The sequence below is a fragment of the Trachurus japonicus genome, chromosome 19 (genome assembly GCF_045865225.1).
Source record: "Trachurus japonicus isolate A0001 chromosome 19, Traja_1.0".
Lineage (NCBI taxonomy): Eukaryota > Metazoa > Chordata > Actinopteri > Carangiformes > Carangidae > Trachurus > Trachurus japonicus.
In genome coordinates, this window is record NC_140925.1 from 353,341 (window position 1) to 379,639 (window position 26,299).

At 45.5% G+C, this 26,299-nt stretch overlaps 1 protein-coding gene and 1 pseudogene across 1 annotated transcript in view; one reads left to right on the forward strand and one right to left on the reverse strand.

Moving 5' to 3' along the window:
- Positions 1–9,451: 9,451 nt before the first annotated feature.
- Positions 9,452–13,785, forward strand: LOC146967057 (stonustoxin subunit beta pseudogene; annotated as a pseudogene).
- A 1,242-nt stretch (positions 13,786–15,027) lies between these two features.
- Positions 15,028–26,299, reverse strand: part of LOC146967058 (uncharacterized) — a 48,555-nt gene continuing 37,283 nt past the window's right edge. Inside the window, exons 24-31 of the mRNA XM_085761030.1 lie at positions 24,493–24,620; positions 22,634–22,812; positions 21,679–21,753; positions 20,790–21,130; positions 18,746–18,808; positions 15,837–15,909; positions 15,286–15,422; positions 15,028–15,169 (exon numbers count right to left, since the gene is read on the reverse strand). Of these exons, the coding sequence (XP_085617156.1) occupies positions 15,086–15,169; positions 15,286–15,422; positions 15,837–15,909; positions 18,746–18,808; positions 20,790–21,130; positions 21,679–21,753; positions 22,634–22,812; positions 24,493–24,620 (1,080 nt within the window). The 3' untranslated portion in view covers positions 15,028–15,085. The remainder of the gene's footprint in view (positions 15,170–15,285; positions 15,423–15,836; positions 15,910–18,745; positions 18,809–20,789; positions 21,131–21,678; positions 21,754–22,633; positions 22,813–24,492; positions 24,621–26,299) is intronic.

A 26,299-nucleotide genomic window follows, 5' to 3' on the forward strand; every position in this document is an offset into this window, starting at 1 on the left:
GTTATTGATTATGTTGAGATAATAAACCCAGTTCATAATCTCAACATGAGATAAGCGAAACTCGCATCTGCAGCATATTCGCAGTTTGCAGTGTGAATGCACCCCCAAACATTTCACAATTTCCTGTTGTTTATTTGCCACGTCCCCGGTGTGAATATTTATAGTATACAACATCTCTAGTGGTATCAAGGGGTGCTGAATCCAAATCTGCTGTATATGAAGCTGAGAAATGTCCCCCAATGCCTCAAAATTGAGAAGTCCAACATGACTGTCACAGTCAGGCTGAAATCTATTTTTCTATCTTTTTGAATAAACAAGGTGCAAACATGGATTAAATGTGCTTTTGTAAATTCTCCTACATGGACAAGTCAATGCCATTTTCAGATTTGAGATGTGATGTGAAGAAACTTCTGAGATATTGCCAAAATACATTAACCAATAGTATGTGGATATGTGGAAAAGAACTGAAGATGAGGGGTGAAACGCCTTCAAGCAAGAAAAGAAGTCCAGTTGCTTTTTACTACAACTCCACAAGAATAAGACGACCTGGATGACTGAGAACCTTCACGGACACTTAACCAATAGTAGTTTAACAATGAATAATTACTTAGCTATCATCATTATTGTTATTTTTATCAGGCTACTTTTACTGAATTAGTCAATTGGGGACCAAAACCATGGCTGAAGCAATAGACTAGTACCCAAGAAAGCCTAATGTCATCAGGGCACAGTTATGAATCATATGCTAGAAAGATAATAAGCAATAGACTATTACCCAAGAAAGCTTTACACTAGAACCACCATGAGGTCACGACCTCTCTCTCCTATTAAATACATTTAACTCTGTTTTCGTCTCCCACTGGATGACTTTTCCTAAAAGTCGCGTTTGGGGAATTCTGGTGTAAAAGAGAGAGAAAATAAGAGTGGTCGTCTTGACCTGCATCCATTCTAATGCAAAAAAAATGGTAACTAGACTGCATTTATATACTAGCCATATACATTAGGCCTATATAGCCAGACAGACTCACGGCTCAAAACTATTTAGAGTAATGCTTCACATCCATAGACACAAGTTGTGAGCTGCACATTCACCACGCTATGAGATAATAACACAACGTTACCAGACAGAGTTGTTTTAGAGGGAAATACAGAGACTGATTATAGCTGCTGCGCAGCAATGGGTCGGGTCCGGGCTACTTTTGGGCATATTTAGGCAATTCTGAGCAAATAGGAAGACAGGACAGTTGACCTTAATGTCCAATTTGCATCAGTTGAGGATTGAACCCACAACCTCTAGAACCAAAGACCGTTGTCTATCGCACTGAGCTAATTGACAAGTGGCAGTGCAACAGTGGCTTCACAAATTGGGTAAGCCATTCACTGTCGTGTAGGCAGATTTGAAACCACAGTAAAAAGAAAAATCAGTTTTTGAGGTAAAATAATGATATGTATTTGTAAAACATCTACTGTGACTCTAAGATGTTAGGAGCCTTCGCACATGGTCCAGTCCAAGCTATTTGGATTTTTAAACTTAGAGGCTTGCTGTGATGCCACCATCAGTACAACTGTTTTGTGTTTCGTGTTGAGGACAACTGACATTTTGATCTGTCATCATCATCTTCACCCTCGCTGGGTCTCGAACTCACAACCTCTGACACCAAGAACCAGCTCCTAACTCGCTGAGCTAATTGGCTGATGGTGAGACCTGCTGTGTAGCTTCATTTATCCACTCAGGTGAGTCAGTGCCCGGGCAGCTGTTGTGAACGCAGATTTCAAAAATGGTCAAAAAGTCAGAAATTCTATTATCTAAACAAAAATCTGTTAATACATAAATTGCATCTAGACAGCAAAACAGCTTGAGGACATGTGACATTTTGATCTGTCATTGTCATCATCACCCTTGCTGGGTCTCGAACTCACAATCTCTGACACCAAGAACCAGCTCCTAACTCGCTGAGCTAATTGGCTGGTAGTGAGACCTGCTGTGTAGCTTCATTTATCCACTCAGGTGAGCCAGTGCCCGGGCAGCTGTTGTGATGAAATGGTCAAAAGTCAGAAATTCAGTCATCTAAACAAAAATCTGATAATACATAAATTGCATCTTGACAGCATGGAAATGTTGGTGATTTGTTTTTAATGATAAGTGTTTTGCTTCATAAGAGAAAATATGATGTTTAAAAATTCCAGTCTCACATTGGCTGCAGTTGTTCCCATGAGAGCAGAATTCAAAATGTTCTCAAAAATTCAGTTTTTGAATTAAAATTCTGATATTTGCTAAACTTCATCAACCATGACTCCAGAATATTCTCATTTTTTTCAGGAAGTTTGAAAATGTATTTAGCAAGAATTTGATGGTATATGTTTACAGTAGTGTTTACAGTCAAACGTTTTCATGCACTGTAGGCTCAATTTTTGCTTAATCAAAAATCCGAGAAACAAGTTTTGTGGAGGACGGTCTGGAGATGCTCTGTAGCAAGTTTGGTGTCAATTGAGCAAAAATTGTGGGAGGAGATACATTTTAAAAGTTTTACAGTTATTGAAAAAAACAGAGTGATGGACTTCATAATTTGTAATAAGTTTAAGTGGACAAAAGTTTCAGCAGTATTGAGGCTACATTGTGGTGAAGTTTCAACACTGTAGCATCTACCGTTGGTATGGTAGGAATTTTTAAAGTTTTTAAATTTAAACGCTTATTGTGCCCCCCCCTAGGAGGGGGGGGCACATGTCCTTGGAGTTGAGTGAATCTGGCATGGGACTGAACCCTAGCGTGGTGAATGTGCAGCTCACAACTTGTCCACCAGAGCGTTGTGGAGTTGTTGGATTGTGTATTTGATGAGTTTGATGAGGGGAACCAAGAAATCCCATAATGAGCCTCCGTAGCGTAGCTCTGAGCAGCTCACGGCTCTGCTCCGCCGTTCTAAAAATAGCTTGCACCGACAATTAAAGGTAACGAACCTACTGCTATGACTATAGGGATTATGGCAATGGGCCAATCTGATGTTTCTGTAGCATATAAATTTTAACAGGGAGGGGTTGCCGGCCCCTCGCCCAACCCCCCTTTGAGGGTGGTGATTTGGAGTTGGTTTGTTAGTCCTCTCCCCTCGCCTATTGTCTTCCAGGTGGTGGATTACAGCCTCATACTACGTGAGGCCAGACAGGCATTGGGTCGTGCACAAGCTGTCCCGGCACACCAGACCCAACCAACTCCTGCTACGGTGGAGTGAAAGCTGCAGGAAGACAGGCTTTTCTCAATCCAATTCAATTCAATTCAAAAACCTTTATTGTCTGTCACAGGGACAGAACATTGTCATCAGTTTGGGCTCAGTTAAGCATAAACATACAGACACCAACATAAAAACTCACATTAAAAGATCTCACATAAAAACCATAAAAATCCTAAAATTCCTGTGGCGCTCACATAAAAGCTGCAACAGCAGATAAATCTTGCCCTAAAAACAGGTACCTATTTCTTTTCTTTTCATTTCTCACCTCTCTTGTCCTCAGGTTGGAGACATGGCTTCAGACCAGATAGTGATGGGGGCACTGCTTTCCTATTTCTATTTCAGCCTCCCTCTCTAGGTTGTCCAGCCTGGCCTATAGGAGTTTTTCTTGAAAATAAAAAATAACATTAGGCCTATATATTCAAACATAAACAAGAACAACACTACCTCAGTGCTTTTCTATCCCTAGGCTATCTCAGCCTCTCTCTAGGTTGTGTGGGGAAAAATAATCAAGGCTCCAACTATGATATAACATATATTATTTCCAAAAATGGCCCACCCACCTGGTATGTCTGGCATGAAAACAGTCTGTGCTTGTAGTGAAGCAGAGGGCCACAGTATAACCCTGACATTTACATGAGGTTCACAGACCATTTTGGTGTGTTTTCTGCAGTAAACTCAGGTTCTCCTTCATCAATATTGGGGACCAAAACCATGGAGCAACAGACTATTAAAATTGTGGGAAAAAAAACACGCACATCAGGTAGGCCCAGTTGGGATGGGTGCTGGATAAAGGAGGGAATACTAGAACAAAGAAAAAAGAAAAAATCTACACACCATAAGAGCTCCCTTTCAAGGATTTAATAGCATAGTGACGTTTCGAGCACAATGCTCTTTTTCAAACTGCTGTGTAAGACTATTACCCAAGAAAGCCTAATGTCTTCCCTGTGTGTTCTGTTGAACTTATGTTAAATTGTAAACTATAACTTGTAAAACTAAATAAAAATACCTTGATCAAAAAAAAAGAAAGCCTAATGTCATCAGAGCCACAGTTATGAATCATATGCTAGGAAGATAATAAGCATTAGAACACGGCTCTCTTGAATACTCGATTCTGATTGGTCAATCACCAATATTCTGCGGTGTTTATTTCTCGATAGACCACCGCTGAGCGGACCGTTGCTAGGGACTCCATAGCAACGGCCGACTCTGCATGTCCGGTCACGGCCGCTGTTTTGCTGAGCCTCCTCCCGTTCGTGCATTTGAAGCCTTTGATAATCAATCAGTGGATCGATGGATTACCATACACGTTACGTGTATTTTGTGTAGTCGTACCTGTCATAAACAAGAGATTATGGGATGCGTTTGTGTCGCGGAGCTACAGAGAGGAGAGGAGCTGTGACACGGTCAGAGGTTCTGATGCAAGTTTACTTTTCAGCCACGATGTGGAAATAAGGAGCCTCCACTCTCCCTGTAACAGGTTACAAGTCGTTTATCTAACATCACTATTAGTCCGAAGCTATTTAATGACGGTAAAAATGAAACAAAGTAAATATCCTGCATACTTTCTCTTTTCTGTGCTGCGCTGGTCAGAGCGGCGTCCCGAGCAACGGTCTAATTTTACATGAATAAAATCTCTTTGTATCATTATTTTGTGTTACATTATTGAATGATTTAGTTGTAGGCCGTGTTCTAAGCGGGATAATGTATAGTTGGTCGGTTGTTATGGAGAAATAAACCCCTTCAGGTTGTATTATTTCTCCATAACAACCTCCGAACTATACATTATCCCTTACATAGACTATTACCCAAGAAAGCTTTACACTAGAACCGCCATGAGGTCACGACCTCTCTCTCCTATTAAATACATTTAACTCTGTTTTCGTCTCCCACTGGATGACTTTTCCTAAAAGTCGCGTTTGGGGAATTCTGGTGTAAAAGAGAGAGAAAATAAGAGTGGTCGTCTTGACCTGCATCCATTCTAATGCAAAAATGGTAACTAGACTGCATTTATATACTAGCCATATACATTAGGCCTATATAGCCAGACAGACTCACGGCTCAAAACTATTTAGAGTAATGCTTCACATCCATAGACACAAGTTGTGAGCTGCACATTCACCACGCTATGACAGGGACGTGCACATAACTATAGAGGGGCAGGGGCTCAACATCAGAAAAGGGCAGTATGTACAATTTTTTCGGGCCTTAATATAAAAATAAATAAATTAAAATAAATTACAGTTACTATTTAGTCGGTAGAGAAAGCCTGCACGCCTTCAGGACGGTTACACCCCGCCTTTCCGAAGCCCCGCCTTTCCGACAATAGACTTCCATTCATCGTAATAGCGGGGTTTTCTATTTTTTCTAAAGACCCCGCTACTCCGAAAAGGCTATTGGGGGAAACCCCCAGTGCGCAGTGCGCATTGATCCTTTTTTCCTTTTTGGGGTCAAACGGATCATGTGCATAATTAACTGCAAGCAAATACTTCATATTAATGACATATAACGTTCATTATGCTTCTAGCCTGTCAAGCCTCTACCTGGTCTTTTTTACTAAACTTAACCAACTCCTTTCTTCATTGCCTAAGCCCAACCAAAGCATCTCCCTCAGTCAGCTGTCAGCACGAGCGGTGGCTGCAGCAGCCTCGCGCCCGTGTGAGCTCAAGCCGGCTTCAGCCGCGCTCGAGCGGAGCAGGGGGGGAGAAAAAGATAAAAAGTGTATTTCTATTACTGTGTGGGAGATCTCCAACAACGGAGTCGGGGAGAAAGCAAGTGGGACAGATCTGCCCAGTCCCTGAGCAGCGCATGTTTCACAGACAAGCCACAAAGCAGAATGTAAACAACGTCACGCGGTTCAGCACCTTGGACAGCTGCGGGGGGGAGGAGGGGGTGTCGGAGTAGCGGTGTTTCGAAGTGGGGCTATTTCGGAACAGCGGGGTGTCGAAGTGGAGGGGTGTCGGAATGGAGAGCTGTCCCCCTTCAAGGACTGCAGTCAACACGCTGGACCAATTTCAGTCATGACTTCTGAACTGGTAGGCTAAGGCTAATAAGGTAGCCTATTGGGTGCACATTAACATGGCTTGCAGAAAAAAAAAGTGCAAGTGCAAAATAGAAGTAGGCTAAGCCTACAGGCTACACACACACAACCAAGAAATGACTACTGTGACTGCTACTGTGCATATTTCAGAACAGCTGCAATATTTACCACAGCAAAGTCACAATTACCAGTAACTCAATATCTGGAAACAAATTCAAATAGGTCAGTGAAATCAAGCTGAGTGAGTGATTCCTCCTGTTGTTGTTGTTCACTACATCCAGGTGATGTTAGACAGAGGACGGGGTGGGGCTTAACTCTTAACAAGCAGTTAGCTAAACAAACACAAATGAGCGCTTTTCTGATATATGACTCTTATTAAGCTCGTTGAATAAGTGGACGGTGACTTGTCAGAACCGACAAGGAAGTTATGTTGGTGGATTTATAACTAAGATTCGACACAAGTCGCTCCACTGTCACGTCTCATCTATGTGCAGCACACACAGAGTTATCGATGAGGTAGCAGCTTCTACTTCTCTCTCTCTCTCTCTCTGGACGTGCATGTGAGGGAGCGCGCACCGCGGGGCAGCCCCCCCACCCCCCGCCCCTCAGTGAGGGACAGAGCGGAGCAGCAGCGGACAACACAGACACCAACACATACACAATACCGTGTGTATTAGGCCTACAAGGAAATGCGTACGGTAGATAACCGTGGCATTTTTACAGCGCGGTTGTTTACATCCTCATGCACAACAGGAATGCATTTATTGAAAAAAAATAATAATATATATATTTTTTTAAAAGGGCACTTTTTAATACGAGGCAAAAAGGGCAGGGGCTCAAGCACCCTTTGGGCCCTATGTGTGCACGTGCCTGCGCTATGAGATAATAACACAACGTTACCAGACAGAGTTGTTTTAGAGGGAAATACAGAGACTGTTGATGAAAAACTGCTCCGGCAGGAACACGAATCAGTGGTTTTGCATGAATTTCCCTCTACAACAACTCTGTGTGGTAACGTTGTGTTATTATCTCATAGCGTGGTGAATGTGCAGGTCACAACTTGTCCACCAGAGCGTTGTGGAGTTGTTGGGTTGTGTATTTGATGAGTTTGATGAGGGAAACCAAGAAATCCCATAATGAGCCTCCGTAGCGTAGCTCTGAGCAGCTCACGGCTCTGCTCCGCCGTTCTAAAAACAGCTTGCACCGACAATTAAAGGTAACGAACCTACTGCTATGGCTATAGGGATTATGGCAATGGGCCAATCTGATGTTTCTGTAGCATATAAGTTTTAACAAGGAGGGGTTGCCGGCCCCTCGCCCAACCCCCCTTTGAGGGTGGTGATTTGGAGTTTTCAAACTGCTGTGTAAGACTATTACCCAAGAAAGCCTAATGTCATCAGAGCCACAGTTATGAATCATATGCTAGGAAGATACTAAGCAATAGACTATTTCCCAAGAAAGCTTTACACTAGAACCGCCATGAGGTCACGACCTCTCTCTCCTATTAAATACATTTAACTCTGTTTTCGTCTCCCACTGGATGACTTTTCCTAAAAGTCGCGTTTGGGGAATTCTGGTGTAAAAGAGAGAGAAAATAAGAGTGGTCGTCTTGACCTGCATCCATTCTAATGCAAAAATGGTAACTAGACTGCATTTATATACTAGCCATATACATTAGGCCTATATAGCCAGACAGACTCACGGCTCAAAACTATTTAGAGTAATGCTTCACATTCATCCATTGATAGTTCAACTGAATTGAACTTAAAATTCTTCCAATTAGGGTTATGTTATTTAATTCAGTATTACATGCTACATACATGATGTAATTTCAACTGAATTTGTCTTAAAGTTCAGCTGACTGGAGGCTTGGTTTATTTTCTTCCAGGAACATGATTCATAAGTGTGGCTCTGATGACATTAAGCTGTCTTGGGTAATGGTCTATTGCTTCAGCCATGGTTTTGGATTCAGCATCTCTTAATACCCCTAGAAATGTTATATATAAATATTAACATGATGCCTTCATCACTTTAAATAAGCACATTCTTAGAAAATCTGCGGGGCGGTGTTTAGCTCAGTTGGTAGAGCACCGGCCCCAGGTGAGGCTATAGTCCTCTGCAGGCGACCCCGGTTCGAATCCCGCAGCCCTATCCTGCATGTCATTCATGTCATCCCCCCCCCCCGCCTCCCATTTCCTGTCTCCTTCAACTGTACTGTACATTAAAAGGCAAAAAAGCACCTAAAAAATATATTAAAGAAAAAGAAAATCTGCCTAGACTATTAAATAATACGACAATAAAGAGAAGAAACATCTGTTGAGTCATGTCATTGATGAGTTCAGTTGTTGCTTTGTTGTTTATCAGATTCTGATCATCTGATTGGCTGCTTGCTTCAGGTTCTGCCCTATAAGGAATCAAGCAGGGGAGAGAGGGGGAGGAGGAGGAGAAGGAGGATGAGGTCCAGGCCATGTTTGGGATGGAGGGATGGAGGAGGAGGAGGAGGAGGAGAAGGAGGAGAAAGGTTTATAAAGTCGCTCTCAGCTGCTCAGACCTTCACTTCGGTCCTGTCCTGCACTGCCACCGTAAGACTCCTCTTCGTCTCCTCTTCATCTCCTCACGTCTCAGCGGCCTGCACTGCCACGGTAAGACTCTAACCCGCTCCATCATCTCCTCTTCACCTCCTATGTTCTCCTGCTTCACCTCCTTTATCATCCCCACTTTCCTCTTTCTTTCCCTCCCTGCCTTTCCTCCCACCAGAAGCTTCCTCCTTCAGCTGTTGTTAACATTTCCATGTTTCTCACATTCTGTGTTATAAACTGTTGTCTTGTCTGTAACAACGTCTCTGTCCCGTCTGTCCGTCCTGGGTGAGGGATCCCTCCTCTGTTGCTCACCCTGAGCTTTCTCCTGGTTTTCCCTGTTTCCTTTTTTTTTCTTCATTTTTTCACAAAACAAAACAAAACCATCACTGACATAGGACCCTATGAACTGAAATACAAGTAAATAAAATGCAATAGAAATACCATAAAGAGAAATCACATGGAGAACAGATGTTTGCACCAAAGGGAGTAACAGCAGTACAATATCAATCCTAGAGATACACGATAGTCTTATAATAACCCATATTCCTCCATAGAGTTCCCTATTGTTAAGCTTTTCTCGCCTCTTTTCTTCTTCTCTTCAAGTTGGAGACATGGCTTCAGACCAGATAGTGATGGCTGCCCTGGGTCGACCTTTCACCTTAGGGATGCTGTACGACGCTCGAAAAGAGGAGCTCAACACAGGTGAGTCCAAGACGAGTTGAAGGCTGAAATGAAACAGCATGAAGATGAAATCACTCTGATTCAGAGCATTAACAACAACAAGGCAAAGCTTTTTCGGTTACGGCTGAAATACACTTCACATTTACATGTACACGGCAGCTGTCATAACTCCCTTGCCCAAGACAAATTTCCCCTGGTGGGACAAATAAAGTTTATTTGATAGCGATTTGATTGAGAAAACTACAGAGAACTGTACATAAAACTACATTGCACTACAGTGCATATGTAAGAGAAATTAAACAGGAAAGAAGTATCTGTGAGCTTGTACACCAAGAAAAGATCTTATGCTGACCCAGAGCGCGCTTGTATCCTCATCTAACTCCCCCAGGATGGAGGTGGCTCTTTCCATGCTCAGGAGAGAAAGGAATTCCTCCAGCCATCTATGTCTGTAGAAGCAGGAAGGTTTCCTCACCTTCCAGTTCATTAAAATCTTACGCTTTGTTGAGAGGCACACAAGGGCAACCACTCTTTGGTGTTTATTGCATTGGATATTCTCAACACAGGTCCCGAGCAGGCATATTTTGGGGGAAAGCTGAAGGTCAACTTTGAGGATCCCTGACAGGACAAGTGCCACATCTCTCCACAGGGACTCAATGACTGGGCAGTGCCATAGCATATGGAGGAGCGTTCCCACTTCTCCACATCCATGCCAACATTGAGCCGATAAGCTCTGGTCCATCTTTTTTAGTCTGACCGGAGTCAGATATGCCCTATGCATTATCTTCATTTGTATCACTCTATATCTTACACATTTGCTAGTATTAATTGAGTTTCTCCACAAGCCATCCCATTCAGAAGATGATAGATTAATTCCCAGATCTTGCTGCCACTGCAATTGAGTCGTGATATTGCAATTGGGGGAGGAAAGGGATAAAAGCCTATAAAGTTTGGATACCACTCCTCTTTCATGAGCAATAGCCTCCAACTTCTCATCCAACTCCTTGTGACAACCGATGGCACTGCCCGTCATTGATAATCTGTTTAAATTGTCTTTATAAGTTGTAGATATGTAAAGAAAGCGCTGCCTCACAGTCCAAAATTCACCTTAAGCGTAGTTAGTGGAAGCATTGAACCATCCCTCAGCACTTGGCTACTGTATATTCAGACTCCCCCATGCTGTGTCAGATAATGGATTCCCACCTGTTGATAATAAGGGATTGTTCCATAGGGGACACGAGGGAATAGTCTGATGATCTGACAACATCTCATCACAACATGAGAGGGGATCAAGCGATCTCTCTGTGAAACTGGTGGTGGCGAGCCCCCACCTCCCTGCACAAACATATGAAATGTTACATCATATGACACATTTTATGAAACTGACTGATGTTTTGTTTCGTCTTTAGTTTTCACAGTATGGGATAAAAACACTATTACGGAGAAAACCTTGAGCTCCTCAAAGGAGAGCAGCACGTCTGAGATCACTACGTCAGACTCATTTGAATCCAAGTCGTCCCTGCTGGAAATCGAAGCCTCTCTAAAGGCCAGCTTCCTGGGCGGACTAGTCGAAGTGGGAGGATCTGCCAGTTACCTGAAGGACAGGAAGAAATCCAACAAGCAGAGCAGGGTGACCTTCCAGTACAAAGCCACCACCGTCTTTGAGAAGCTGAATGTCGCTCACCTGGACGCCGGTAAACTCAGTGACAAGGAAGCTCAACACAACTGCACTGCGACACACGTGGTCACTGGGATCCTCTACGGAGCCAACGCCTTCTTTGTGTTTGACAGCGAGAAGATGGACACCAGCAGTGTGCAGAGTGTTCAGGGCAAAATGGAGGCGATGGTGAAGAAGATCCCCTTACTAGACATTGGAGGCAGCACCAGCGTCAAGCTCAACAGTGAAGAAAAAGCTCTGATTGACAAATTCTCCTGCAATTTCTATGGAGACCTCATCCTTGACAGCAACCCTGCATCCTTTGAAGAGGCTGTGAAGACTTACCAACAGCTTCCACAGCTGCTCCGAAAAAACCCGAAGGTTGCTCCTGTCAAGGTCTGGCTGACACCGCTGAAGAAACTGCAACCGTCCGCTCTCGATCTGAAGGGTGAGATCTCTCCAGGTCTTCTGAGTAAAGTGGAAAACACTCTGGAAAAAATGAGGGAGATAGAGGTGAGGTGCAGCGATTCCCTGGAGGAGAAGATGGTCAAGATGTTTCCCCAGATTTCTAAACGGTTGAAAAGCTTCAATGATCTGTGTCAAGTCTACACCGCATCGCTCCAGAAAACCATGAGGGAGAAGTTTCCTTCCATCCGAGCAGGAGAAGAAGACAACAGCTCGTTGGAGAAGCTCTTTGATGCCAAGGAGACGTCAATGTTCAGTCACGAGAACCTGAGCAAGTGGCTGGACAACGAAGAGAGAAAAATCAACGTCATCCAGTCGTGTGTGGAGCCACAGGAAGTGGAGATCGTCCAGAGCAAGTCAGACCTGGACAGAGTTTTGTTGGACCGGAGTATGGAGCATGTGCTCTGCTTCGTCTTCACCTCTCTGGACTCCACCGACCCCTTCCTGAACCAGATGTCCGACCAGCTGCAGCATGACCGTCCGCATGGTAAGAGTTTCACTCCACCAGCACAAGACCAGTGGTTCTTCAAACCGGAGGCGATTGCCAAAATGAGAGAGAAGGCCACGTACTTCCACGGCGTGGCCAAAGCCCTGAAGAAGAGCGGCAAGTTCAAGTTCCTCATGGCTGCTCTTCCAAATGAGAAATACGAAGGAGCCACGATCTACCACTACAAGAAAGGAGATCTGGTCACCGAGGACTTCTCCACGCCGGTGATCCAGGACGTGACCAAGGTCACAGACAGATGGGACTTAATCTGGTGTAAGTCACAGCTTCTGCTTCTGATTTGTAAAGATCCTCTATAGATGAAATGTCTCACTACAGGCTGTGGTTCACACTCTTCCTACACAGCACTAGGTACAATTTGAATCCGTACTACCGTAAAACACCAAATAAAGGCCCGGGCGTTTATTTGCTTAAATCGCTTAAAGCAGAAGTAAGCGATCCGGTGGTTTTGGCTAATGCTGCGTTCCAGGCAGGCTTTTGAAACCGTAAATTACAGCTTCAAGTCACAACTTACGATTTTGTAGCGTTCCAGGCAACCCACTCGTGTTTCTCCGACCTGTTTTACCTGTGAAAGTCACTATAACGGCCACTCGTAACTTCTGACCCGTGAACTTGTACCAGATCGAACTGGTACCACTTCACAGGTCGGAAAAACACGAGTTACGAGTTTCCTTGAACGCACCATAACAGTCCTCGTCCCTACGTCACCACATTCACGGCGTCCCTTGGCTGCACACACAGCCCTGCATGCCGTTCTCTCTCCTCATTGGATAAAAACTGTAGGATACGATAAATGTTTTCTCCTCGGCTCAGAGCAGAGCAGAGGGACTGGGAGACCCGTGTTTCGGTCCAAACACTCTATGTAAGTGATTGCTGTCGGAAGATTTAACTATTTAAGACTTATATTAACACAAATATATCACTTACTTCTGCTTTAATGTCTCGAGACACCCCTTTCAATTCATTAAGGTTATTTGTTTGTGTTTAGGCAGGCTATATTTGCATAGAATAATTTTTGGCAACCAGAAAAACAATGTTTGACCCGGCTGCTTTAACGTGTGATCAGTTCAGTCTGTTGACTCTCTGTGTTCACTCAAAAACAGATGCCTGTGATCTGAACCTGGACCGGGACACGGCCTTCTACCGCATCGCTGTGTCCGAGGACAACAAGAAGGCGAGCTTTGCAGACTGGCAGTCGTACCCCAACCTCCCGCAGAGGTTCGATCCCCGTCCTCAGGTGCTCTGCAAGGAGGGGCTGACCGGGCGCCACTACTGGGAGGTGGAGTGGGTTGCGACCGACTCTCCAATCGGCGTCGGTGTGACGTATAAGGGAATCGGACGTAAAGGAATAGGCTCCGACACCGGGATCGGGAGCAACAACCTGTCCTGGTTCGTGGGCCGGGAAATGGGGTTCGCTGCGTATCACAACGGAATGGTGTGGAGAGGTGAACCGTTCCGCATCAGCAACTTCCGGATGGGAGTGTTCCTGGATTGGCCGGCTGGTTCCCTGAGCTTCTACAACGTGTCTCACAGCACAGTGAGCCACATGTACACCTTCAACGCCCGGTTCACCGAGCCGCTGTTGACCGGCCTCTACACGCCATACCCATTCGCGCTGTTCGCCTTCGCAGACCTGTGAAGGAGCTGCTCCACCTCCTACACCTCAAACTTATTTACTCTGGGTTTTCTGTGATGTAATGTTGATCAGTTTGATTAATGATAGTAGCTCCGCCCACTCTGTTTGCTGTGTGACTTATTAATTTCTTCCTGTGGAGTTGGGTGGGGTCAGCAGGTGTAGGAGGAGCTTTTCTGCATGTGTGTGACAATTAAAACTTCAATCAATGAAATTATTGGTGATTAGGCAGCTCTTTGACTTCCTGTGACATCAGACAGTCACCATGGTTACGTCTTAGAGGATCAGTTCTTCAGATCTAGAAAATCATTTTGTTGCTTTGTTGTGTTAGAAAAATAAACTTTGGTGTCAGAGGTTGTAGTTCAACCTTGAAATGACTCTCTTCCTATTCACATGTTTGTTGCTCAGAATTGTCTACATTTGCTAAAAACAGCCCGAACCTGAATCATCGCTGTGTAGCAGCTATAATTTACTCTGGGTTTTCTGTGATGTAATGCTGAGCAGTTTGATTAATGATAGTAGCTCCGCCCACTCTGTTTGCTGTGTGACTTATTAATTTCTTCCTGTGGAGGTGGGTGGGGTCAGCAGGTGTAGGAGGAGCTTTTCTGCATGTGTGTGACAATTAAAACTTCTATCAATGAAATTATTGGTGATTAGGCAGCTCTTTGACTTCCTGTGACATCACAGTCACCGTGGTTACGTCTTAGAGGATCAGTTCTTTAGATCTAGGAAATCATTTTGTTGCTTTGTTGTGTTAGAAAAATAAGACGTCAAGTCAATGATCCACTCAGGAAACGTCCTGGTCCTGGGTCCTCTGGTACCACCTAGACCCAGAACCAGAACCAGAACCAGAACCAGAGTCCATGTCATCACTGTGTTGTTCTGTTGTTCAGATGCTGTAACCTGTTGGACAGAACCAATAAAGCTGAGTCCTGAGTAAACGACTGTGTTTCTGGTCACTTCCTGATCACATCCAGAATAAATGACCTCCATTCTGAGGGATGACCATTCCGAAAATCCCCAAAGGGCCGTCATTCCGAACATGTATTATTTTGAAAATTGACCGGATTCTCTCATGTTTCTGTGTTTGACTTCCTGCCCAACACAATCGCCCACGGCACATAGACCAGTCACCACACCCCCCCCCGTCAGTGTGTGCGTAGCAGTGAAGTGAAGCAGAGCAGCAGCTTGGAACAGATTTTATTTTCTATCAAAGTTTCATCAGCAACAGAAATAAAAGTAAAAATCAAACTGTACAGTTTTAAAAACAAACGTTTCCACAGCGTAGTGACGTCGCAGTGATGATGTCACTTCCTGCAGGTTTTAGAGCGTAGCTGCCTCCTGATGGTGGCGTGGTCACTCTCTTTCTCTACGGCATCGGCTTCGCCCACCTGGACGAACACACACACACACACACACACACACACACACACACAGTTGAACTGCCTTGACCTCTAAGGAGAAAACCGGAGGCAGTTTGGTTGCTAGCGGCGACGGGCCCTCTCACCGTGAGGGGGGAGTCGAGCAGGGGCGTTGAGGTGTTCGTCTTGAAAAGTTTCCTGCGTCCTCGCCGCGGTTTGGTTGCTGTGGTAACCGTCTCCTTCTCCACCGAGTGTCCACTCACCAGACCGATGATGGTTTTAGCTGTTGGGGGGGGGGGGGGGGGGGGGGGGGGGTTAGGAGCAGGTCTGAACCTGATGATGTCATAGTGACATCACAGCAGCCACACCGCTCTAGTTTCTGACGCGTGACAGAGCGAACACACAAAGTTTTTTATCCATTCCTCTTTTGAGCTAAATAATCAGATCTATTATTATTATTATTATTATTATTATGGGCTGTCGGTCACATTTCCACGATGTCACGCGGCCGTTAGAGGCGCGACAGACTGACCCGATGGTCGACATCGGAAAGTGGAGGAGAAAAGTCAGACTGTGGAAACTCTGGTAACACGTCTCATATGGTGGTTGAGCTACGGCCTGAAGAACACGCACAAAGGCTGCTGTACACACACCGTTACACACACACACACACACACACACACACACACACACTGACCTTTAGAGCCCAGGATGGACGGAGAGCTCTGCAGCAGCTCCCCGATCTTCTGCAGAGCTCCGTCTCTCTTCTCCTGCACCACAGAACAACAAACACACCTTCATCATCAGGTCACATCCTCATCATCATCATCATCATCATCCTCATCCTCATCATCATCTCCATCATCTTCTTCAACCTCATCAGGGAAAGTGGGGAACATAGGACCCTTTTTGGGGAAAGCTGGGAACATATGGCCCTTTTTTGGGGAAAGCTGGGAACATAGGACCCTTTTTGGGGAAAGCTGGGAACATAGGACCCTTTTTGGGGAAAGCTGGGAACATAGGACCCTTTTTGGGGAAAGTGGGGAACATAGGACCCTTTTAAGGGGAAAGTGGGGAACATAGGACCCTTTTAAGGGGAAAGTGGGGAACATAGGACCCTTTTTGGGGAAAGCGGGGAACATAGGACCCTTTTAAGGGGAAAGTGGGGAACATAGGGCCCTTTTTGGGGAAAGCTGGGAACATAGACCCCTTTTAAGGGGAAAGCTGGGAACATAGGACCCTTTTAAGGGAAAGCTGGGAACATAGAACCCTTTTTGGGGAAAGCGGGGAACATAGGACCCTTTTTGGGGAAAGCTGGGAACATAGGGCCCTTTTTGGGGAAAGCGGGGAAAATAGGGCCCTTTTTGGGGAAAGCTGGGAACATAGGACCCTTTTTTTGGGGAAAGCTGGGAACATAGGACCCTTTTTGGGGAAAACGGGGAACATAGGACCCTTTTTGGGGAAAGCGGGGAACATAGGACCCTTTTTGGGGAAAGCGGGGAACATAGGACCCTTTTAAGGGGAAAGCTGGGAACATAGGACCCTTTTTGGGGAAAGCGGGGAACATAGGACCCTTTTAAGGGGAAAGTGGGGAACATAGGGCCCTTTTTGGGGAAAGCTGGGAACATAGACCCCTTTTTTTTTTTTTTTTAAAGTATATTTTTTGGCTTTTTGCCTTTATTTGATAGTGATGACAGTAGAGATAGACAGGAAATGGGGAGGCTGAGAGAGGGGGAATGACATGTAGGAAAGGTCTGCCTGACGCGGGATTCGAACCGGGGACGCCTGCGGCGAGGACTGTAGCCTCTACATGGGGCGGCCGCTCTACCCACTGCGCCACGCACCGCCCCAACATAGACCCCTTTTAAGGGGAAAGCTGGGAACATAGGACCCTTTTAAGGGAAAGCTGGGAACATAGAACCCTTTTTGGGGAAAGCGGGGAACATAGGACCCTTTTTGGGGAAAGCGGGGAACATAGGACCCTTTTTGGGGAAAGCTGGGAACATAGGACCCTTTTTTTGGGGAAAGCGGGGAACATAGGACCCTTTTTGGGGAAAGCTGGGAACATAGGGCCCTTTTTGGGGAAAGCGGGGAACATAGGGCCCTTTTTGGGGAAAGCTGGGAACATAGGACCCTTTTTTTGGGGAAAGCTGGGAACATAGGACCCTTTTTGGGGAAAACGGGGAACATAGGACCCTTTTTGGGGAAAGCGGGGAACATAGGACCCTTTTAAGGGGAAAGCTGGGAACATAGGACCCTTTTAAGGGGAAAGCGGGGAACATAGGACCCTTTTAAGGGGAAAGCTGGGAACATAGGACCTTTTTTGGGGAAAACTGGGAACATAGGACCCTTTCAAGGGGAAAGTGGGGAACATAGGACCCTTTTTGGGGAAAGCTGGGAACATAGGACCCTTTTAAGGGAAAAGCTGGGAACATAGGACCATTTTAAGGGGAAAGTGGGGAACATAGGACCCTTTTTGGGGAAAGCGGGGTAACATAGGACCCTTTTTGGGGAAAGCGGGGAACATAGGACCCTTTTAAGGGGAAAGCTGGGAACATAGGACCCTTTTTGGGGAAAGCGGGGAACATAGGACCCTTTTAAGAGGAAAGTGGGGAACATAGGGCCCTTTTTGGGGAAAGCTGGGAACATAGACCCCTTTTAAGGGGAAAGCTGGGAACATAGGACCCTTTTAAGGGAAAGCTGGGAACATAGAACCCTTTTTGGGGAAAGCGGGGAACATAGGACCCTTTTTGGGGAAAGCTGGGAACATAGGGCCCTTTTTGGGGAAAGCGGGGAACATAGGGCCCTTTTTGGGGAAAGCTGGGAACATAGGACCCTTTTTTTGGGGAAAGCTGTGAACATAGGACCCTTTTTGGGGAAAACGGGGAACATAGGACCCTTTTTGGGGAATGCGGGGAACATAGGACCCTTTTTGGGGAAAGCGGGGAACATAGGACCCTTTTAAGGGGAAAGCTGGGAACATAGGACCCTTTTAAGGGGAAAGCGGGGAACATAGGACCCTTTTAAGGGGAAAGCTGGGAACATAGGACCTTTTTTGGGGAAAACTGGGAACATAGGACCCTTTCAAGGGGAAAGTGGGGAACATAGGACCCTTTTTGGGGAAAGCTGGGAACATAGGGCCCTTTTTGGGGAAAGCTGGGAACATAGGACCCTTTTAAGGGAAAAGCTGGGAACATAGGACCATTTTAAGGGGAAAGTGGGGAACATAGGACCCTTTTTGGGGAAAGCTGGGAACATAGGACCCTTTTAAGGGAAAAGCTGGGAACATAGGACCCTTTTAAGGGGAAAGTGGGGAACATAGGACCCTTTTTGGGGAAAGTGGGGAACATAGGACCCTTTTTGGGGAAAGTGGGGAACATAGGACCCTTTTTGGGGAAAGTGGGGAACATAGTTTATTCAGGGTTAGGGTTATTTAGGGAACATAGGACCCTTATATAAGGAGAAATGCGGTTTAACATACGCAGACAGTTTGGTTTCTTACTGGAGAATTTAGACTTGTGTTTGTAAAATGTAGATAAAATAATTAACAACGAATCAAATAAAACTGGGATCATCTTCATCATCATCATCATCAACCTGACTCACCTGTTTGTTGGTGCGCGTGTTTCCTCTCAGTTTGTTCCTCTTGTTCTCACTGAACACCAGGTCCTGTCAGACACACACACAGTTACAGCAGCAGCTTCAGGCATCGATGCCAGACAGTCGTGTGTGTGTGTGCGTAGGATCTTTACTAAACATATTCACATTTATAAAATCCAGCGTACGAACACCGTATCAGTAAACTTCCCTACAGCGTCGCAGCTGAATCGGCTTCACGCCAACGCTGTTTTAACCTTAGATGGTCAATTAAAAACACAAAACAGAACAGAATTGTTCTTCTCTCTGTGTGGTACGCATGGTTCAGTTTGTTCACATTCTCCCGTCAAGTTTGTTTATATACTGTAGATCACGACCTCTGAGTGGAAAGTCACGTACGCCACTTTCAGGCCTGACTATGTGTACGCCGCGTTTATAAACGAGCTAAACACTACCAAACACGAGGGCTGTCGATCAGAGTCAAGATGGTGTCAACAGAGCAGCGTGGAGAGAGCAGATTATAAACAGAAACCAACACCAACATCTGATCTCAGGCTCAACGGCAGCATCATCACACTGAACACATTTCTACAACAGTCAGACTCATAGGAAACATTACATAAAGATAAATCTTACACTCTGGCCCTTTAAAGGGACCCTAACATACAGATTTACATGTCTGTGCAGCTTTATCTGTGTTTTATTCTTCAATGTTATTTAATGATGTTTTCCTTCTTTCTTTCTTTTGTTTTTGACTTATTTCCTTTTGAACTTTTATAACTCTTTTTAACTTAGTCTGACTCCTGTCGTACCCAGCTTGTCTGTGCACAAAATGGCAAAATAAACTTCTTGAATCTTGACTTAAAGGAATAGTTCACCAATCACCAATGAAATCCAGTCATTAGTGCCTCCCCTTCATGCTGGAGTAGTTTTTTATTCCTCAAAGGTCATCTGGAGACCCAGTCCAACCAACTTTATATATATGAGAGTAATAGGGCCCGACACAAAAACGTCCATAAAACTACACACTGCACTTTGAGGAATAAAAAACTACTCCGGAGTATTCATCAGCATGAGGGGGAGGCACTAATGACTGGATTTCATTTTTTGGTGAGCTATTCCTTTAAAGGGATAGTTCAACATTTTGGCAAATTGGCCCATTGCCATAATCGCTATAGTCATAGCAGTAGGTTCATTACCTTTAATTGTAGGTGTAAGCTATTTTCAGTACGGCGGAGCGCAGCAGCTGGCTGCTCAGAGCTACACTATGGAGGCTAACGGAATTTCTTGGTTTCCCTCATTAAACTCATCAAATTCAACATCCCAAAACTCCACAGCGCTTTTGTAGACAAGTTGTGACCTGCACAACCACCACGCTATGAGATAATGACGGAACGATACGAAACGGAGCCGTTTTCGAGGTAAATACAGGGTAAATACGGAGACTGCTTGCTGAAAAACTGTCCCTGAACGCAACGCGCATCAGCGGTTTTGTATGAATTTACCTCGAAAACGGCTCCGTCTCGTATCGTTCCGTCATTATCTCATAGCGTGGTGGTTGTGCAGCTCACAACTTGTCTACAAAAGCGCTGTGGAGTTTTGGGATGTTGAATTTGATGAGTTTAATGAGGGAAACCAAGAAATTCCCTTAGCCTCCATAGTGTAGCTCTGAGCAGCCAGCTGCTACGCTCCGCCGTACTGAAAATAGCTTACACCTACAATTAAAGGTAACGAACCTACTGCTATGACTATAGCGATTATGGCAATGGGCCAATTTGCCAAAATGTTGAACTATCCCTTTAAGGAGTGGTGGTTTATACTAGATGTATAAAACCCTGTTAGATACAAGATGAGGAGTTGTGACGTTTAGCTCGACTCTTGTAAACAACGCCGCGACGCACAACGTTGGTTTGCTTCGTTGCAGAAGGAACACGTTGGAGTTTCCACTTTCAAATGATCTTTTTTTCAAATTTATTTTTTAATAATTTGAATTCTGTGAAGTTCGTTCTGACGGCCCACACACACACACACACACACACACACACAGACTGACCTGTACGTCACAGCTCTTCCTCTTCCTCCCCGTCGTCTTGGGCGTCTTCTTCCTGTCGGCCATGTTGCTCCTCAGAGGAGACGCCTCCTTCTCTCTCTCCTCCTTCAGCCTCTGGATTTTCTCCATCTCTCTCTTCACCGCCTCAAACTCCCTGCTCCCCCCTTCCTCTCCCTCCTCCTCCCCCCCCCGGGGTCGCCTCCCCTTCCTCTCCTGCAGCCTCTGCATCTCCTGCTTCAGCTCCTCCACCACCGACTCCTTCTGCTCCTCCGGTCTGTTCTCCTTCTCCTCCTCCTCCTCCTCCTCCTGTCTGCTCTGCAGCGCCTCCTTCAGACGCTCCAGCTCTGACACGGGAACGAGACAACACACCACATCATCGTCACTGCAGCTGCAACCAACCATTATTCTCATTATTCATTAGTCTGTCGACTATTTAAACGATTAATCGATTAACACAACGTTACCACACAGAGTTGTTTTAGAGGGAAATTCATGTAAAACCACTGATGCACGTTGCCTTCAGGGACAGTTTTTCATCAACAGTCTCTGTATTTCCCTCTAAAACAACTCTGTGTGGTAACGTTGTGTTATTATCTCATAGCGTGGTGAATGTGCAGCTCACAACTTGTCCACCAGAGCGTTGTGGAGTTGTTGGATTGTGTATTTGATGAGTTTGATGAGGGAAACCAAGAAATCCCATAATGAGCCTCCGTAGCGTAGCTCTGAGCAGCTCACGGCTCTGCTCCGCCGTTCTAAAAACAGCTTGCACCGACAATTAAAGGTAACAAACCTACTGCTATGACTATAGGGATTATGGTGATGGGACGATTTGACTAAATGTTGAACTATCCCTTTAATAATTGATCATTGTTCAGTGACTCCTCCTCCTCACCTCTCCTCAGCTCCTCCATCTGTCCGTGCGTCTCCGTCACCAGCGCCTCCTTCTCCGTCAGGACTCGCTGCAGCTCTGACACACACACACACACACACACACAGATCACATGACTTCCTGTTTCCCTGGTGTCGCAGCACCACAGAAGACGAGTTCCTCCTCCTCCTTATCTTCTCTCCTCCTCTCTCCCCTCTCCTCCTCACCTTGCTTCTCTCTCTCTCCTCCTCTCCTCTCCTCCTCCTCACCTTGCTTCTCCCTCTCCTCCCCTCTCCTCCTCCGTTCTCTCCATCTCCTCCTCCTCTCCTCCTCACCTTGCTTCTCTCTCTCCTCCTCCTGTCCTCCTCCTCCTCCTCTCTCCTCCTCACCTTGCTTCTCTCTCTCCTCTCCTCCTCCCCTCTCCCCTCTCCTCCTCCTCTCCTCCTCCTCACCTTGCTTCTCTCTCTCCTCCTCTCCTCCTCCACTCCTCCTCCTCTCCTCCTCACCTTGCTTCTCTCTCTCCTCCTCCTGTCCTCCTCCTCACCTTGCTTCTCTCTCTCCTCCTCCTCCTCCTCTCCTCCTCACCTTGCTTCTCTCTCTCCTCCTCTCCTCCTCCTCCTCACCTTGCTTCTCTCTCTCCTCCTCCTGTCCTCCTCCTCCTCCTCTCTCCTCTCTCCTCCTCCTCCTCCTCTCCTCCTCACCTTGCTTCTCCCTCTCCTCCCCTCTCCTCCTCCTCCTCCTCCTCTCCTCCTCACCTTGCTTCTCTCTCTCCTCCTCTCCTCCTCCTCACCTTGCTTCTCTCTCTCCTCCTCCTGTCCTCCTCCTCCTCCTCTCTCCTCCTCCTCCTCCTCTCCTCCTCACCTTGCTTCTCCCTCTCCTCCCCTCTCCTCCTCCTCCTCCTCACCTTGCTTCTCTCTCTCCTCCCCTCTCCTCCTCTCCTCCTCCTCTCCTCCTCCTCCTCTCCTCTCCTCCTCCTCACCTTGCTTCTCTCTCTCCTCCCCTCTCCTCCTCTCCTCCTCCGTTCTCTCCATCTCCTCCAGTCTCCTCCTCGTGGCTCCGCCCGCCGACTCCAGCTCTGCCCTCTGATTGGCCGCCTCCTGGGAGAGCTCTGCCCTCTGATTGGCCGCCTCCTGTGCCAGCTGCTCACACCTGTTGTGGCTGCAGAGGGACAGGAAGTGAGCGGCTGCTGCTGCTGCGTGGTGATTGGTCAGAGTATCGATCGGTAGATATTATGTGTGAATGTTTATGACTGGTATGAGTGAAATAATGAGTCCGGCTGCAGTCATGTAAAACCTGCAGTGTTTGAATGAGATCGGCAACAAAAACGTGAATATAGATAGAATATAAATAGTTGTTCTAATATGTCGATAATATACCATGTTGTACTTTAATCTGATGCAAAATCTTGGACCGCTGCCTACGGCAACTCCACTTGGACAAACTTCATTTGGGCGCTGCCCGATTTGCGTACATGCTTAAAGTTCTGTGAATTTAAAATACGGTACTGTGAAAATGATAAAAAAATAAAATAAAATAAAAACCGCGGAGGTCCGTCATAAGACAGCCGCGGCAGACTCGTTTATTCAGTGAGTGTTGTGGTAGTTGTGATTGTTTGTGGTTGTCATGGTGATGAGGCCGGCAAGAAAAGAGGACAGTAAACATTAAAAGTCGCCTGTGTTCCTGTTTTCTGAGCATCAAGATCCAGACCACCACAACCAACCCTCAGTTTACATTACTAATAAAGTATTTAAAAAAATAAATAAAAAGATAAACCGTCTCTGGCGACGCACACAGGGCAGTGATCCTAAGTCAATTCAACTAAGTTTGTCCAAGTGGAGTTGCCGTACGTAGCTGTCACAAATCGGGTAGCGTTGCAAATCGGGTAGTGACAGTGCACTTCAGGGCACCGTGCAACACAACTTGGTACCCATGATGCACTGCTGCACTCTAGCACTTGTCACTTTGACCCGGCAGCTTTGCACCTTTGCACTTTATCTCTCAGGAACTCTTTAGGTCCCACTGCCCATGGAAGTGTGGTAAAAATGTCAATGTTTTATCTGGTTATAGTCATTTTGTTGTGTCCTTGTTGTCTGCATTGTTATGTCGTTTATATTACTATGTTTCTCTGTCACTGTACTGTTTTTATGTTTTGGGACTCTGGATGGAAATGAGCAGCTGCTGCTGTAATCCGGCTCATTCACATGTTTTTATATGTTCATTGATGTGCACTGTCCCACCCAGATAAACACATAAAGTAAAGTCAGGGTATCCGCGGGGTCTTGAAAAGTATTAAAATGTGATAAATCAATTTTGGGAAAATTAAGACCCTTAAAAAGTATTAAAAAAGTATTTTCACAAATTTATAGTCTTAAATTTTGGAGGTATTTTTTCTGAATTAGCTGTCCAAAAGTCTGAGTCCTAAAAAACATTGTATAAGTGTGTGAATTTATTAATTTCATTAAAAAACAAAAATGAACCGGTGCGTAAAAAAGAAAAGAAGATTGTTGGGTTTTTTTTTTTGAGAGTGGAGCAATGTTTTTGGGTTTTTTTTTTTAGGTGGTTAGTTTTTTTTTATTCTAGCCTATTTTGAATTCTGTTGTATCATCTATCATCTATAGTCTTTACCGCACACTAAAACCGTAAAGTTAAAAGTGTCACTGATGTAAATGGTTACAGCTTGAAGTGGCGGTGAGGTGTTGAAAAATATTAAGAAGGTCTTGAAAAAGTCTTAAAAAGGTTTTAGAATTAACTTCAAGATTCCTGTATAAACCCTGAAAGTAAAGTAAAGTAAAGTAAAGTAAAGTAAAGTAAAATAAAGTAAAGTAAAGGTGATCAGACCTGTCCGTCACTTCTCTCTGCAGCTCTCTGATCTGCTGCGACTGCTCCTCTGACCTCTGCAGCGCCGCTTCGCTCTCCGCCTGCAGCTGCGCCATGGCGGCGTGGAAGACGCTCCGCCCCTCCTCCTTCTGGGAAAAACAACACGAAAACCAACCAATCAGTGATCAATCAGCCTGGTCTGGACGTCCATCACATCCAGGTCGAGTGTCTCCGCCCGGTTCTTATTCACTCAACAGTCGTCGTTTACCGTAAAATTCGGAATATAAGTCGCACTGGTATATAAGGCCTATATGAAGGCCTCAAACTGGGAAAACCAGGTTTTCTGTTGCTATTTGGTAATAAAAACATTATACAGGTTCCACATGTTTCTGTGCTGCGGTGGAGCTCTTTCTTGTTATTTTATATTTAAAAAGAAAAGAGATCGCGGGGTAAGTAAACACATTTAGCACGATATAGTGCATAGTGTTTATTAGTGTTCCATGCGCACGTGTGTGCGAGCGCCTGTTCGAGAGAGAGAGAGACTGAGTCCAGCAGGAGGAGGAGGGGCTGACTGACAGGGATGAGAGACGCTGGTTTAAAAAACCCCCATAACAATAATATTATTTTATGTCGGAGACGATGGCGGGCCCAAATGAGTCTCGTTAATTACCGTATCGGGAAACGCCGTTCTGCCCGCGTGGTCGTTTGCGGATACAGGACGCATTACCGCTCACACCTGTGTTCAATGTGGTCACAATGCGACCGCTACCCGACCGCCTCAGGTCATTGGCCCTTCGGATCACACTCCGGCCTCAATGCACCTGGTTGCCATAGCTACTTTCAAGTGGTCCAGCTCTATCCGACTGCAGTCTGATCACTGAGAACTAGGGCTGACCCGATTATCATATTTTGATAATTGAAGATTCGCGGACATAAAATCGATAAATAAATCATAAAATCGAATCACGATCGGGGGGGGGGGCGTTGCGCGTAACGTCTGACTGGGGGGGGGGTATAGCGTAAATAATGACAGTAATGGCAAACTAACACTGCATATCTCCAAAATCAGGCAGGTTTCCAAGATGCCAAGTCGCCGACTCATTTTAATGTAACAAGTGCCGATGAGAACCGGTGTCAAAAAGGAAAAAAGGAAGGAAAAAAAAACAATCGATCACGGACTTCACGATCGATTTTCCATGGCAACGAACAAAGCTTCGATTTTTTTTGGGTCAGGTTGTAAAAAAAACAGAAATTCCCCTTGGACGCCTCATCAGCGGTTCTCTGCACCGTGTTCGTCCAGTCGGTCCTGAGCTCTCTCACCTCTTCACGAACGACGACATGTTTGGAAACATGACGCTGCTCTTTGTTTCATCAGCAGGAAAATAAACTCAAGAGGCTCAACGTCCTCGTAGCAGCTTTAAAAAGTTTATTCTGCCTGTAAACAGCCTCAACTTGACTCTCAGTGAGACTTTGTGTTCCAGCTCCGTTTACTAACACGTCGTCTCTCTTGAAGTGAACACTCCCCTCGGTGTGTGATTGAAGACATCTGGTTTATGGGATGTAAACGGCCCTGGCAGCCTAAGACCCGTCTGCTCCCATTAGAGAACAGGAGAAACAGAAAACATAAACGTTCATGTTGTGTTGTGTCTAGGGGTTGCAAAGGGGGTGGAAAATTTCCAGTAAATTTCCGGAAAATTTCCAGAAACTTTCCATGGGAAGTTAAGCTGGGGAATTTTGGAAATATTCCAAATTGGAAACTTTCCATGGGAATTATAGGAATGTATGGGAATTATGGAAATGTATGGGAATTATTGGGAATTTATGGGAA